General features: G+C 40.6%; 1 protein-coding gene across 1 annotated transcript in view; it reads left to right on the top strand.

Moving 5' to 3' along the window:
* The window catches only part of SLIT3 (slit guidance ligand 3), a 509,645-nt gene that overhangs the window by 43,406 nt on the left and 450,778 nt on the right, over positions 1-15,461 (top strand). The window contains exon 3 of the mRNA XM_053927422.1: positions 4,931-5,002. Within this exon, the coding sequence (XP_053783397.1) occupies positions 4,931-5,002 (72 nt within the window). The remainder of the gene's footprint in view (positions 1-4,930; positions 5,003-15,461) is intronic.

Genomic DNA, 15,461 nt, shown 5'->3' with positions numbered 1-15,461 from the left:
TCTGTTTTCAACATTTTCATGAACAGTCTGTTTATTCTGACCACAACTTGTGGAGTATTATGTGTATAACACTCTCTTCCTGATTGAGAAGGAATAGTGGTAATGATAATGGTGATGACTAAGATACATGCAGTACATGCATTCCATGGACCAAACTCTTTGTTTCATGGTTAGTAACCCCAGTATGCCAGAGGAAACAGAGGCTCAGACAGGTGAAGTGGTCCCAGCTCCACATGCCAGGTAACCAAGGGAGGAGGAATCAGCACCCAGGACGGGTGCTTTACAACCTCCAGGCGATGCCACTCACATTATCAGAAGTTTAGAAAACCAAGAAGGAAATAGTGTACTTATTTTGCAAATGCAGCTCTGATGCATGGTGGCTTACCTGAGTTTCCCTGAGCACCAGTGTGGGGACGCTGGGATCCCAACGCTGGGCCTCTAGCTAGCAGGTGCTCTCCCCTCCCCGGTCTCCAGTCTTCGGCCTGTAAACTTCCCTCCATCCTAGGAGGGAAGACCCTACCCTCTGCCAAATGTTTCTTTTGCTCTGCCAGTGGTGTCCAGCCTTTTGGAGTCTCTGGGCCACACTGGAAGAAGAAAAGTTGTCTTGAGCCACACATTAAGTATATTATGACACATAATCACAAAAAAACTTACCATGTTTTAAGTAAATTTACGATTGTGTGTTGGGCCACATTCATGGCCATCCTGGGCTGCATGTGGGCTGTGGGCCGCAGGTTGGACACCCCTTCGAATCTAAGCAGTCACACGTCTGTCAAATGACTGGCAGCTCTGACAAGCATGTGTGGCTCGGAATGGAGATTGGAAGGAGAAAGGGAATTCCATGGCTCAGTGTTAGGGTAATTTTTATTGCGAAGATGTAGGCAGTAAACACCTGATTCCAGGTCATTTTGTCAGCTTATAGAACAGACATTTAGCTTCTCTCATTATTATTATTATTATTATTTTCCATTTCTAACCCCCCAGCATCTGTGAAAGATTTCCTTTTATACAAGTCAGAAATTTCACCTAATGCTTCATTTTCTAACAGTCAAAAATAACCCTTTGATTTTCTTACCATTACATCAGAAAGACTAATAAAAATTCCGATTTCCATATCTGCTCTCTGCAAATAGAAACTTTAAAATAATCACAAAAGATCGTGTTAATATCCTCTGGATGGTCTACAACATTCCTTTGACTACAGTTTATTGGTACATTCTTCTTATTTTGATAAGCAATGCCAAAGCCTTCTCTCTTCCCCCACTTTATAGGCTCCATTAATGTAATATGTTTCATTATCTTATCAACTCAAAGACAGTCCCATTCAAGTGACCCTGTATTACTGGAAAAGAATCTGGTAGGTTGGATAGCTGAAATGCTTTCTAACAAATATCAATAAAATATCCAGACATAGAAATTACATTTTCCCTCACTCTATTCTTTTTAGCAGAGTAACCTAGACAACTATCTTTTTTGAAAAGCTTTCATCACACCTTGGCACATTCCCTGTATCTGTTTCTTATTTACAGTTTATAGTGAAGCCGAAAAGACCCAATGGTCTTGAATAACTTGAGCTTGCCCCCCATTTCCTAGCAGAACTGTTAACACAGTGCTGGTGAATGGGCAACAGCAGATAAAATAGGGATTAGGGAACTTTGGCCTCACCCAAAGGTGGTTTTCCCAGGTAAAGTGCATTCAAAGAGAAGCTGTAAGAATTGCCAATAACAATTCTTTCTCCCTTGGGGTAGGAATAGGAAAAGGTCTCTTCTAGTGCTATCAGTTAGTTCCCTTTCTTAGTAGTCTGTTGCAAGAACTCTGCTATGCCAACAATGTGGGAAACAGCATTATCCCAAATGGGGTTAATAAAAGAGCTAAACTCCACCCAGCCTTCATCACATGGGGGCAATTTCCGATTCTGATCCAATGTTAAAACTAAAAAAAATAACAATTCCCAAAGAGCTGAAAATGAACACAGTCTGTGTCCTAACTCAGGACAGACTCAAGCTATGGACACCCCAGCCTTTCCTGGATCCCCTGACCTCCTGCGTCTGGTCAGTAGAAGGAGAGTGATAGCAAGGGCTTTAGCAAGAGCTCTGGAACTGCATTTCAGCCTAGAAGTGGGGGTGGGAGTTTCATAGCTCATTGATTCATTGATTCATCAAATATTGATTATTCCTTGAGCCTTTAAGTGCCAGGTATTAAGCTGAACTCTGATAGCTGTAAGAAACAGATGTGAAGAGGCCCTAGATATCCTACCAATCAGGATCCCAGCAGGAAAGAGATGATACTCTCACAGGACAAATGAGGAGAGCTAAATAAAGAGTCATTTGCAAAGATGTGGGCAAGAAGAGGGGGTATAGTTCCCTGGGGCTAGTGGCAACAGGTGTCTAGTCCTCAAGGAGCAGGGGGAGGAAGTGGTTACCCTAGCAGAGTTAGGGACTGCCTGACAGGGCCTGTGGTCTTAGGTAGAGAGATGAAGTCAAACTGGGGTGACTGGCAGGCAGGGAGCTGGGCATAAATCTCCCAACCTCACTCATTGTCTTCCTACCCTCTGATATCCTGCTGGGCACTCCAACTAGCTGAACCCAACAGGAGCCAGAGTCACAGAAGCTTCTGATGTGATGGAGCTGGGAAAAGGTAGCCTTCCGGGGCCTTAGCGAAGTGGGAAAGGGGCAGCTATCCATACAGATATATTTGCATTTTTCTACTCCCCTTTCTGAAAGAAGCTAGCAGTGTTAGATTAATTAGTACAGAACTAAGAGATTATCATAGGAGGCTGGAGTTGGACTCCTTCAGAACCCAGAGGGGATGTGACACTCAGCCACCCTACTGTTGTTCCTTGTTATAAGTGGGAAGTCATGACAACAAGCTCTGTGATGGATTGATTGATAGCGAAAACCCAGCTGAACAAACCACCCGCCACTAATACTGAACTGCATCCCTGTTTAGCAAGATGTGCTAGTGTGAGTCTATTAGCATTCCAAGGCCCGCGTTGCCATATGGCAGGATGGAAAGGGAAGAGAAGGGAAGGAAAAGAACATTTATTAAACTTCTAATTATACTCCAGATCCTGGGCTAGATAATTTACATACTTTACTCCATTTCTACTTTCACTTAAGAGATGCTTTTTTCAATTTTTTCTTCTGTTTTACAAATGAGGAGAGTGAGGCCTAGAGAGGTTGACCAGGTAGCCCAATGTCACACCATCAGCTGGTAAGAAGGCAAGAAAAGGATTCCAAATTGAGTTTGGCAAGCATACCACAGTGGGACTTGAGAGTCCACCCTAGCTAGCTGTGTGACTTGATAGAAATAAGTTCTCCCTAGGCAAGTCTCTTAATCTTTCTGCTTCCTGGTGTCTATCTATGTAAAATAAGGAGCCTGGAAGAGGCCAGCCTACAGAAGCGAGGAGTAACATAAGCATGTGACTCAGAATAGATGAGGACTTGGCAAACTGGGGAGCTCGTGTGCCCTGCCTGACCCATATTCAGTTCTGGCCAACTGTTGATATTTGGAAATGGGACAGCTGAGTTTTCAGAAGGAGTTTGGTGTGTGTATATGTGTGTGTAACATCCCGATTTTTAATTGTTTACAACAAATTCACAAAAATATAAAATATCACTGAGGCCAAAATACTCTCTTCACTCTGATAGTCTAAGTGAGACATTCCATGTGACCTAGACTAGCCTTTTCCTTCATATAAAATGAGGATGTGCTGTGGCCCAAAGTCCTCTTTAGTTTTTCATCCCTTTAGTCAGCCATTATTAAGTGGCTGCTGTCCAGGCAACTGGGTGAGGGCTGGGAGTATGATGATGAATAGAACAGAACTTCTTACCCTCTCGGTCCTTACTCATAGTGAGAAAGATGGACTTGAACATTAACACAAAGGCCCAAGTGTTGAGTCTAAGAAGCACATGGGATTATGGACCATCCAAGGTGTCAGAGGTGGAGGGCTGTCGTGGGAGGAATCTTTCTGGATGCAGAGCTAAGCCCCCTCAAGCCTGCTCTGCCTTCCTGCTGCCTTCCCTTCAGGCGCTCAGGGTGCCTCTCCCCCGGCGAATCCAGAGGAACCCAGGCCCTTCCTAAACTCCACCTTCCAGAGAAGCACACTTCAATCAGAACTGCACCTCCACTAAGTCCCATGCCGCCACCAGGGTCAGCCCTGGATGGAAACTATGCAGTTTCATTGCTTCCCTTCCCGGCCATCCGGCTAATCCATTTTAAGCTGCCATTTAAAAAAAAAATTAGGGAAACAAACGTTTCATTGTATGCCCAATTCTTAGGAAATGCCACATGCACAAACTGAACTCTCTTACACAGAGGGTTGAGGGTCTTAATCACCTGCATCGAAGACTTTGTAGATCAGCAGAGCCTGTGGCAGGGGAGCCCTAGCTTTTGTGACCATCACCCACATGTGGGGAGCAGGCAGGAGCTGGGAGCAGGATTCCTAGCACCAGGCTGCTTTTGCTTTGTCACAGGCAGCTGTCCAACAATGGCTTCACCTTTCCCCTCAATGACCCAGAGACAGAGCAGAGCAGGTCCTTTTCAATGAAGCATTTCTGAATCTTTGAGGGAGGGAGCTTTGAGGGAAGAGGTGCTGATTCCATGTGTAGTTTTCTATAAGAAGCAGCTTTTACCTCTTCCTTCTCTGTGCGACACCCTGCAGTGCTTGGGGGGACATTTGCTGAGAACATTCCTAAAATAGAGGCACAGAAACCAATCTGTCAGGTAGAAGTGTGCAGGCGGCGAAACCCTGGTTACCGTGATACCAAGCTGGGATAGGAGTTATCTTGTCCCACCATTCTCATCCCAGCTGGGGGAGCCCCAAGGGTTGTGGGAGGGGCTGAATGGCCATGCCTGCATGGCTTGAAGCCTAGCATGGGGATCCCTGAACCCCTCTTGTCCCTGACCCGTGTTGCTTCTGTGGTTCTAGGCATCTGGAAGACAACCAGGTCAGCATCATCGAGAGAGGTGCCTTCCAGGATCTGAAGCAGCTGGAGCGATTGTAAGTACAGAACAACCTCTTTCTTAAAAAGTCTTTTTTCTTCTTCCTTTTTTTTTTTTTGTTGTAAATTGGCTTCATTGCAACCTTGCTTTAAAAAAAAAAAAAACAGTCTCCAATGTTTAATAAAACGTTTGCTATTTTATTTAAAGCACATTAGATGCATGTTACAGAGACACTGAGATTCACATAAACACTTTTCCTTTAAAAGATACTAGAATTGGCATCTGGGGTTTGTTTTGCTTCTTCTCAGCCTTAAGCTCTCTCTTGGTGTTTGTATGTGGGGTTGGTTCTGGCCCAGGCCTCAGCCTTCACTCTCCGGGAGGAAGGAAGCCTGTAGTTAGCTCCCTGTCATGGAAACCAGCATCAGATACTCCCTGCTCCTCTGCATGGGGCGTTTGCTCCTGTGCCAGGCCCCCTCCTCTCCCCTGTACCCCTCTGCCCCGTTCTCATGGGAGAGGAAGGGCAGCAAGTGGGCAAAGCCCTTGGAGTGCCTGTACCTCTGAGTGTGCATCAGCCTGTGTCAGGAAGCCCACACATTTCCACGAGAGAATATGCTGACAGTGGTTTAAAAATAGGCCGCTGTTCTGACTCCATCAGAGGGAGAGAAGAAAAGGGGCAAGATGGGAGATGGATGGAGCCTCCATTTGTTCTGTTGATTAATGCTTTTGTGGAAAAGCTTTGGGTCACTTTGATGAGGGGAGCTGCTCAGATGGTTAAGTGGGCAGCTTCACCTTTCTTCAGTTAATCACATCTGGCAGCTCATAACATCTGGATATTTGCTTTCTGCCCTCTGAGTGGGGATTGTCCCCAAGAGCACTTAGTCATGCTGGTGGGTGTCTCTCTCCCATGCTTCCCTCCATGTCCTGGTTGACCCGACATTTCAGCCTCCCTTTCCTGCATTCAAGTCCAGGGGCCTGCAGCAGCTCACTGCTCTGCCAGCTTACCTAGAAGGATGTTCCACAAGGACCAATCTCTGTCATCTACAGAGACAGGCTTGGGTAAGGTGGAGGGCCTGCCACCAACTTGTTAGCTCTGTGATCGCTCATCTGGGACAACATGGGAATGGGAAGAGATATTCCCCAGCAAAATCCTTTCCTCTCCCTCTGTTGTGTAGATGGTCTCATTTGTTTCTCTTCTGCGGGGTCAAAGGTCAGCATATGTTCTGCTGCTATTGGTTTGAAAACATGACATTGATTCCTTGTAAGGGAAAATAGTTGTAAAAGTAATGAATGTTGCCTCTGTCAACACTTTTGTTTTTAACTTTTCTTAAAACTTAAATTCTTCTCCTTATTTAAATGAAGGGAAAAAACACAAGTATTTTTTGGACATGGTTTCTTTCTATGAAATATTTAACATTTCTATGGGAGGATAAATAATACAGTCCTTAGTGAAAAGACCACCTCTTGCTTAGTGCTCTGATTAGAAGACTAAATAAATTTCCAATTCATTAATTTCATGGGTGTTGGAAGAGAACTAATTGAGTACCTTGGATATGCTAGGAACTGGGCCAGTGTTTTATATGCTATGATTTTATCCCCACAAATTCCTGTGAGGTGTTATTACCCTCATTTTGCAGATGAAGAAACAGAGGCCCAGGGAGATGGAGCCAAAGAGTTGTCAGGGGGGAGCCAAGATTCGGAGCCACATCTGTCCAACACCAAAGCCCATGTACTTTCATACTTCTACGCTGCAGACATTAGATGAAGTGTGATCTTTAGCAATGGCCCTGCAAATAGCCTCCTCCGCACCTATTTAACTCCAGGGAATATCAGTGAAATGTTCCAGCAAAGGCACTTTGCTTTGGCTTGGTGTCATGGCTGAAATTCTGTGTGTATCTGGGGGACTGAGGAGATTGCACTTGCGGTGTGAACCTGTCTCTTTCTCTACTTTGCCTTATTAGGAGGGTAAGGCCAGCTCTGGTACTAGATAAACCCTCAAATCTCGTGGCTTAACCTGGCGGAAGTTTGCTTCTTATTCCTATCAAACCAGTAAGGGCTTTCCTGGCTGCCGGGTCTCTTCTCCAAGGAGATTCTCAGAAACATGGGTTCCTGCCCCTCCTAAGCTTTGCCATCTCCAAATCTTGCCTTTAAAGTACCAATATTTGTCTGCATCAAGCCAGTGGAAGGGAAAACAGCATGAAGGATTGCACGTGGGAGGTTTTCATGAGTGAGACCTAGAAGGAGAACATGTCACTCCCACTCTTACATACCTTGGGCTAGAGCTCAGTGGAGGTTGGGAAAGATAGTTGAGTGCTATACCTGAAGACTAGAGGAAACAGGCTTAGTAAACAGTTAACCAGTCACCGACTTACATTGTAAGCAAACTGAAAAAGCCCTTGGTCAGGAAGAACAGAGTATAGGCAGCTGACTGGTGTGCACAGCTGGGTAGGCACCTCATTTAAGGCCTTCCAGTGTCAACAAGAGGGAGTGTGTGTGTGTGTGTGTGTGTGTGTGTAAGACATTATCCTGACTGGTGTTAATCTGGAATTAGTCATTCAGTCTATCCCCCAAAAGGGCTGGGAGCTATAGCATGGGAAAATAGTGTATTGGGTTGGCCAAAAGTTTGTTTGGGTTTGTCTGTAAGATGCTCTAGTAGCCCTAAGTTGTCTTTAACTTCATTTGAAACAACTTTGTTAGATTGTATTGTGACAGCTGTCACATCAGTGTGCATTTAAAAAAACGTATCAAAATTGGTGAATTTTTGTGTTGTCATTTTAATATTGAAGATGGAAGAAAATATACAACATTTTTGGCATACTATTCTTTATTATTTCAAAAAAGGTAAAAATGCAACTGAAATGCAAAAAGAGATTTGGGCAGTGTATGGAGAAGGTGCTGTGGCTGATCGAATGTGTCAAAGGTGGTTTGCGAAGCTTCATGCTAGAGATTTCTCACCAGATGATGCTCCACAGTCAGGTAGACCAGTTGAAGTTGATAGCGATCAAAATGAGACATTAATTGAGAACAATCAATGTTTGCCATGTGGGAGATAGCCAAGATACTCAAAATATCCAGATCAATAAAGTTATTGGTGAAAATGAAAAATGTCTTTTTTTACGGAAAGAACTAACCGGACTTTTTGGCCAACCCAATATTTACTGCTAACAACTGAAGGAGCAGATGGCTGATGGGGCCCTCTCCAGCTCTCACTCCTGACACCAGATCTGTGTCTGTATATGTGGTAGTAGATTAGTCTTTATTGGTCATATTCTGAAATTCAGGCTGGAAATTATATGGGTTTTGATCATTTGTTTCTTGATTGTTCATTTTCATTCACAATGGTCATTATTGGTCTGACCTCGAGCTTTAATGGTAAAGAAGACCATTCTGTCCTGTAGGTCTCAAGTCAGAAGTCTGTATTCTTCCCTGAAAGAATCCCTGCTCCGGACTCAGGTGCCCTTCCTCTCATAGCACGTGATTGTCCCCATCACAGCGCTTACCACACCATGTTTTAATCCCCCATCTGCCTGACTGTCTTTCCCCAAAACTCCGAGTATTTTGAGGTCAGCAATCATGTTCCATTTAGCTCTTAATCTCAAAGCCTAGCACAAGGTGTCATAGTAAGTCCTTATGGAATATTTATCAAATACTTTTTTAATACCAGTTTTTGTTCTATACCAGTGGTTCTGAATTGGTACCAGTTTCCCTCTAGAGGCCTCTTGACATTGTCTGGAGACATTTTTGGCTGTTACAACTGGAGAAGGCTACTGGCATGTAATGAGTGGGTAGAGGTCAAGAATGTTGCTAAACATCCTACAATGCACAGGACAGTGCTCCCAGGAGTGAATTATCCAGTCCAAAATGTTAACCGTGCTAAGGCTGAGGCACTCTACTCTTTACCTGCTACGTGTCAGACAGCCTCTTAGGCACTCGATGTCTGTCCCCTCATTTAATCTATCCAGCAATATTATGAGACTAGAATTCTAGAACTATCATATCCCTAATGTGACTAAATATGAAGTCAAAGCACTGCTTATGAAGTAGTGCTGCTAAGTACGTTCACCCTAAGTCTAATTTAGCCAGATCTCAGGTTTGGTTTCCAGGAAGTGGGCGGGATAGAGGGGCAAGTTAAATTACGAGGAAACAAATCCTGCAGGTGGGACATTTTATAAGATCACTGCCTTGATCCCTTCAAAAAGAATGTCACGAAAGGCACCACACATGAAGATTGGCGTGGCTCTATTAACAATAGATAAAATTGCCTTTAAAACAAGAAATGTTATTGGAGATAAAGAGGAATATTTCATAATGATAAAGAGGTAAAAACACACATAAAGCAAATTTTGACAAAAGCAGCCAGCTGTAGAATATTCTTTTCAAATGCATATGAAATTTTTATCAAATGCTGGTCTGGAAAGCAGGTCTCAATAAATATCAGAGGATTGAAATCACAGATTATTTTCAAGAAGTCATTGAGAAAATGATAAATAGAAAATTTCAAAATATTTGGAAATTGAGTAATATACTTCTAAATAACCTCGGAGTCACAGAATATATCACAGTAGAAATTTGAAGATATATTTTTGTGAATGTTAACAAACATACAATATGTCACAATGTGTGGATTACAGTCAAAGCCACATCCAGAGGAAAATCTGTAGCCTTTTAGCTCTATTATTCAGTTTATAATATATATAATGTATAGTATAAATTAAAGAAGTAAGGCTGAAATCTTGATGAAAGTATGTATCTTAAGCTAAAGAAAGAACAAAGTAGAAAAAAGGAAATTAGTAAGAGCAGAAGTATATGAAATATAAATATATATTTATGTTAGAAAAACTCTAAAAAGTCAAACTTTTATTTTCAAAATCATAAAATAATAAAAACTGACAAGACTGATCAGGATCCAAAAAGAAAGAAGACTAAATTACTAATATGAGGGATAAAAGGTGGACACAACTCTGGCTTTTATAAATATCAAAATGACAATTAGATCAAATTTTGGACAACTTTGTTTCAATGATGTTAAAGATTAAGTGAAATTGAAAATTGAAACAAGAAAGGATAGAAAGTCTATATAGTTTTATATCTAGTAAAGAAATTAAATCTTTAATTAAAATATTCCACCAAGAACATCTAGGCTCAGATGCCTTCACCAATAAATTCTACCTAAATTTTAAGAAGTAAATATCAATTTAACATAAACTCTATAAAAAGAATGGATATTTGTTATTTCAATGGCATAACTCTTATAACAAAACTCAACAAGGACTTTTCAAGAAAAAAATATAAACCAACATATTTCATAAATATGTTTATAGATTTCCTAACAAAATATTAGCAAAACAAGTGTGTTGACATTAAAATGATGTATTACAAGCAACTTGGCTTATTTGAGGAAGACAGAGTTGGTTTAATATTTGAAATTCCTCCTTCCCAAATAAAAATATACCAAGCCACTAGGATAGCAAAACCAAAGACACAGACAGCATCTGCAATAAAACTAGTTGGCAAAGTATCCCAGTAAATCCTCACCCACTACCAGAAGCAGGTGGGGGAACACAATGTGAAGTTACAAGACTTGTGTGATCTCATCTGTGTGGGGAAAAGCAAAGGAAAGGCAACTGAAACTCATAGGACTCTGAGAACAGGACATCACTTAGATTACCGATACAGACTCCCTGGAAAACACAGTGGTCAGTCTGAGAAACGCCATCTAGTTGGAAGGGAGATGATTGGATCCAGTTCATGGTAAGTACAAAGGCATGGTGACGTGATGAGGACTGTCAGTACTTGGAGTATTCTGGGCCCTATAAGCTCTTCAAACTAACAAATAAAAGGCTCTTTTTCAAAGAAAGGCTTAGCATTGTTAAGAAACTTCTGGGAGTAGTTGATCAGAACAGAAAAATAGTAGAAATAAAAAGAAAACTTCTTGATGAAAGTGTTAGAAATCACCAGAAGGGTCATAAATTACAAAATACAAGGTTATGTTTTTCATTAGTTTGCAAGAAAAACCAAGAATGAGCTCTTGGCTCTTGAAGGTAAAAAGCTATCACTTTCTATCCCTCCCTCATAAAACTAGAAGGAATTTCTTTTACTTAGGAAATAAACAATCAAAAGGATTATGATTGATACTCATACAAAGTTTTTTGTAAGAAAAATAAAAAAAATAAGAAACATAATAATCTCCATAGAACAATGAAAATATGCGAGAAACAGGCACTACAAAACAGATGAAACCTATAATAGAAGAGTACAAAACTAACCACAAATTTAAGATCATATAAACTATAGAAGAACAACATAAAGAATGAATTTGAAAGACTCAGAAATTAAATGATTAGAAAAAAGTAGGATTTGAAAGGATGGGTGAAGAACTCAAGAAACCATTTAGAAATAAAAGAAATCATGCCAAAATAAATACTGCCGATACAACACCGAAGAACAAACTTGGAAGAATTATACTATCAAATTTCAGACCTACTTTCAACCTACAGTGACCAAGACAGCATGGTGCTGGTGAGATAATGGATGTATAAATGAATGGAACACAATAGAGAACCCCAAAATAGACCCATTCAAATGTAGTCAACTGATATTTAACAGAGGTGCAAAGACAACACAAAGACAATTCAAAGGAGATAGAACAGTCTTTTCATAAATGATGCTGGGACAATTTGATATTCGTATGTAAAAAAAATTTGAAACTTTATTGTTGTACAAAATTAAATTCAAAATGGATCATAGTCTTGAATGTAAAATGTAAAATTATATAACTTCTAGAAGAAGATATAAGAGAAAAATCTATATGACCTTCAAGTTGGGGGGTGAGTTTTTTGCTATAACACTAAAAACATGAGCCATGACAGAAAAAAAAATAATAAATTGAACTTCATTAAAATTAAAAACTTCTGTTTTGCAAAAGGCACTTTCAGGAGAATGAAAATATGAGCTACAGACTGGAAGAAAATTTTTGCAAAACAAATCTGATAAAGGACTTGTATACAAAGAACTTACAAAATTCAACAGTAAGAAATCAAACCACCCTAGCCTCCAAACAAAAAAAAACAGGCAAAAGATTTAAACAAGCACTGCACCAAAGAAGATGTAAATGGCAAATAAGTATATGAAAAAATTCTCAATGTCATTCTCCATTTGGGTTTTGCAAATTAAACAGTGAGATACCACTGCACACCTATTAGAATGGCTAAAATGCTAAAAGCTGACATTACTAATTGCTGATGAGTAAGCAGAGTAACTCTCATTTATTACTGTTTAGTAATGCAAAATAGTACAGCCACTTTGGAAGACAGTTCAGCAGTTTCTTACAAAGATAAACAGAGTCTCATATAATCCAGATCAGTAGTCGCTCGGAGTCTGGAGAAGAAGATAGGGTGGAGTGTTGAATGGGAGAAGCATGAGAGAGGATGGGCTTAGGATGGGGAAACTAGGCCATAGCAACCTGAAATGGCAGGTGTATGACATATGCATTTATCAAAACCCACAGAATTTTACAATGCAAAGAGTGAACCTTAATGCATGCAAATTTTTAAACTGTTTGGAAATTGGAGTATCCCAAGGTGGAATGCAGACTGCGATGGTGGTGTGAGTCAACCTCATGGAAGGTGATGAGGGAAGATGTGGACGTGGGACAGAGTGGAGTCTGTGAGACTAAGAGCAGGGGGACTCTGGTTGGTGAGTTGTTTCCCACAGGGGTACAGGTTAACAACTCTGAGATCACTGTACATGTATATCGCGGCTGCACAACGGGTGGTGGATGGTGGGGACAGATCTCCCCCTGTTGAAATGATGGTTACAGACAGCAATGGAGAGAGCTCTAATATTCATGTGGTAATGAATTGGAGTCGGGCATATCAGTATGAACAAACATTTAGCCTACTATATGATGCTTTCACTTAATATAGATGGATTTATACATATAAACATTTATTGATATGTGAATAGACATAGGTTTGTACACAAGCAAATATTTTCTTGCTCTGTCAGCAACAGGGCCTAGAAGAAATAATGTTGCAGCAGCAATGAACGTCCTCGTGCCCAGATTGTGGTTTCTCATGCTATCCTTCAATAAAAAGGAGTTAAGGCATCTTAGAGAAATTGGCTGGGGCATGAGAACTATTGTGCCAGAAGAAAGTGCTCGAAAACCAAAAAAAACCCCCCAAAACCTAAAAACAAACAAACAAATCAAACCCCACTAAGCCTCCAAACAACCCACACTTATGAGGAGCAAACTGACAAAACTTCTGATGCCAAAGCTGGAACAATTCGGGCCACAAGATAAATAAATTGGGTTATAACCAAAGTATAAAATACATATCCATGAGTCTAGCCCTGGCTGGTGGGCTCAGTGGTTGTGTGCTGGCCTTTGAATCAAAAGGTCACCAATTCGATTCCCATTCAGGGCACATGCCTGGATTGTGGGCCAGGTCCCCAGGAGGGAGTTCATGAGAGGCAACCACACATTAATATTTCTCTCCCTATCTTTCTCCCTCCTTTCCCCTCTCTAATAAATAAATAAATAAATAAATAAATAAATCTTTAAAAAATATATATCCTTGAGTCCATACTGATATAAATAAATAACTGAATAAATAAATAAGTGCGGAGATGAGAAATCTCCCATGCAGAAGAATTCTAAGTAATTTATGTAGATGTTCTGCCCTCAAGCAGGTGGAGCGTAATTCCCCAATCCTTAGACTCAGGCTTTGCCTAATGACTTCCTCTAGTTTAAAAAGAAAAGGGATGGGTGGGAATAGTATTGAATAAATAGGACACACGCTACCTGGGGTGATGAAGGCCAATATTAAAAGTAATGTCATGTTGAAAGTGTGTATCTTTGATATGATGTAATGAAAATAGCAGTTTACATCTGTGATCTTCATCTCAAAAGTCCATAACTCCAGTCTAATGAGAAAAACATCAGACAGATCCTAATGGCCTGAAAAACACCTGATAGTCCTCCTCAATACTGCCTAGGTCATCAAAAACAAGGGAAGTCACAAACTGTTATAGCCAAGAGGAGCTTAAAGAGACACAATGACTAAATATAATGTGCTGTCCTGGATGGTATCCTAAAACAGAAGAAAGATGGAGGTTAAAAACTAAAGGAACCTGAATAAAGTATTGGTTTGCTGTGGCAAATGCACTATATTATACTATACTACACTATACTATACTATACTATACTATACTATAGTAAGATGTTAATATTGGGGACACTGGATGTGGGCCCACACTCTGTACTATCTTCCCAGCTTTTATGCACATCTAAATCTATTCTAATATAGAAAGTTTTTTTTAAAGAAGTGATTGTGCCAAACCCTGCCTGAATTACAGATTCATGAGCAAAATAAATGTTACTGCTTCACCCCCAAAATACATACCTACGCACTAATCTAGGTGGAATTCAAGAGCAAATAAATATAATGGATAATGCTTTAAGAGAAATGGAAAATGGCATGTGGTATATTTTAAAATCAATAAGAAATTAATATCCAGGGTAAAAAGGATTCACAAGAAAGTAATAGATATGGAAATCGGTCAAAGAACTTATAATATGACTCTCTGAGGAAGAAAACTAAAGTGATGGAACAAAACAAAACTAAAAGTGATGAATATTTCCTGAAATAAAAGATGATTTGAAGTTACATATTGAAAGGACACTGAATGCTTGGAAAAATAGACCCTGAAGGTACAAAATCAAAACATAGTCTAATAAAACTATTGGCTTTTAAAGGGAAAAAAATCCTTAAGCATTCATCCATCAGACACACAAAATGGAAAGAACATTAGATTTCCAGCGTACTTTTGACACCAAAGCCAGAATACAATTGAACAACTTTTTGAGAAAATAGACTTTTCACAAATAAAATGCAAACCAGAGCCATACATATATTCAGGTATAAAGACAACAGACTATGATGAACAAGTTGAGCATCATGGTCTCTGGGAGCCCTCCCCAAGAACAAGTGTCACACAGCCCAAAGCGTGGGAGCCTTTGGCATGGGGACAGAGATACTCTGCAATTTCAGAACTCCCTGGAAGGTAGGAGGGGACCTGTGACTGAGTTTGGAACGTTGTACATAGAGTGGGAGAAGGGCTGGGCTCTCCATGATGCTCCACGCTTGCTCCCTCGCCCTGAGCTGGCTAAACTGACAGTACTCTAAGAACGTAAAGGGTGCAGAAACTCAGTATTGGAGGCTTCTGAGTCCCTGCTAACATGCATGCGGCTTTGACAGGAATAAGACACAAACTTCTGTTATTTGAAACATAACAATGTAATTCATCCCATCAACAGAATAAATGAGAAAAGTCTTTTCATCTCCATAAACAAAGAAAAAGTGTTTAATACAACACTAATCCATGATTTAAAAGCATTTAAAGCAGGGGTGTCAAACTCATCTTCACTGGGGGCCACATCAGCCTCACGGTTGCCTTCAAAGGGCCGAATGTAATTTTAGGACTGTGTAAATGTAACTGCTCCTTAACTAGGGGCAAGG

Source organism: Desmodus rotundus, chromosome 6 (genome assembly GCF_022682495.2).
Source record: "Desmodus rotundus isolate HL8 chromosome 6, HLdesRot8A.1, whole genome shotgun sequence".
Classification (NCBI taxonomy): domain Eukaryota; kingdom Metazoa; phylum Chordata; class Mammalia; order Chiroptera; family Phyllostomidae; genus Desmodus; species Desmodus rotundus.
The sequence above is the reverse complement of the archived record's forward strand: the minus strand, read 5'-3'. Positions and strand labels throughout refer to the sequence as shown.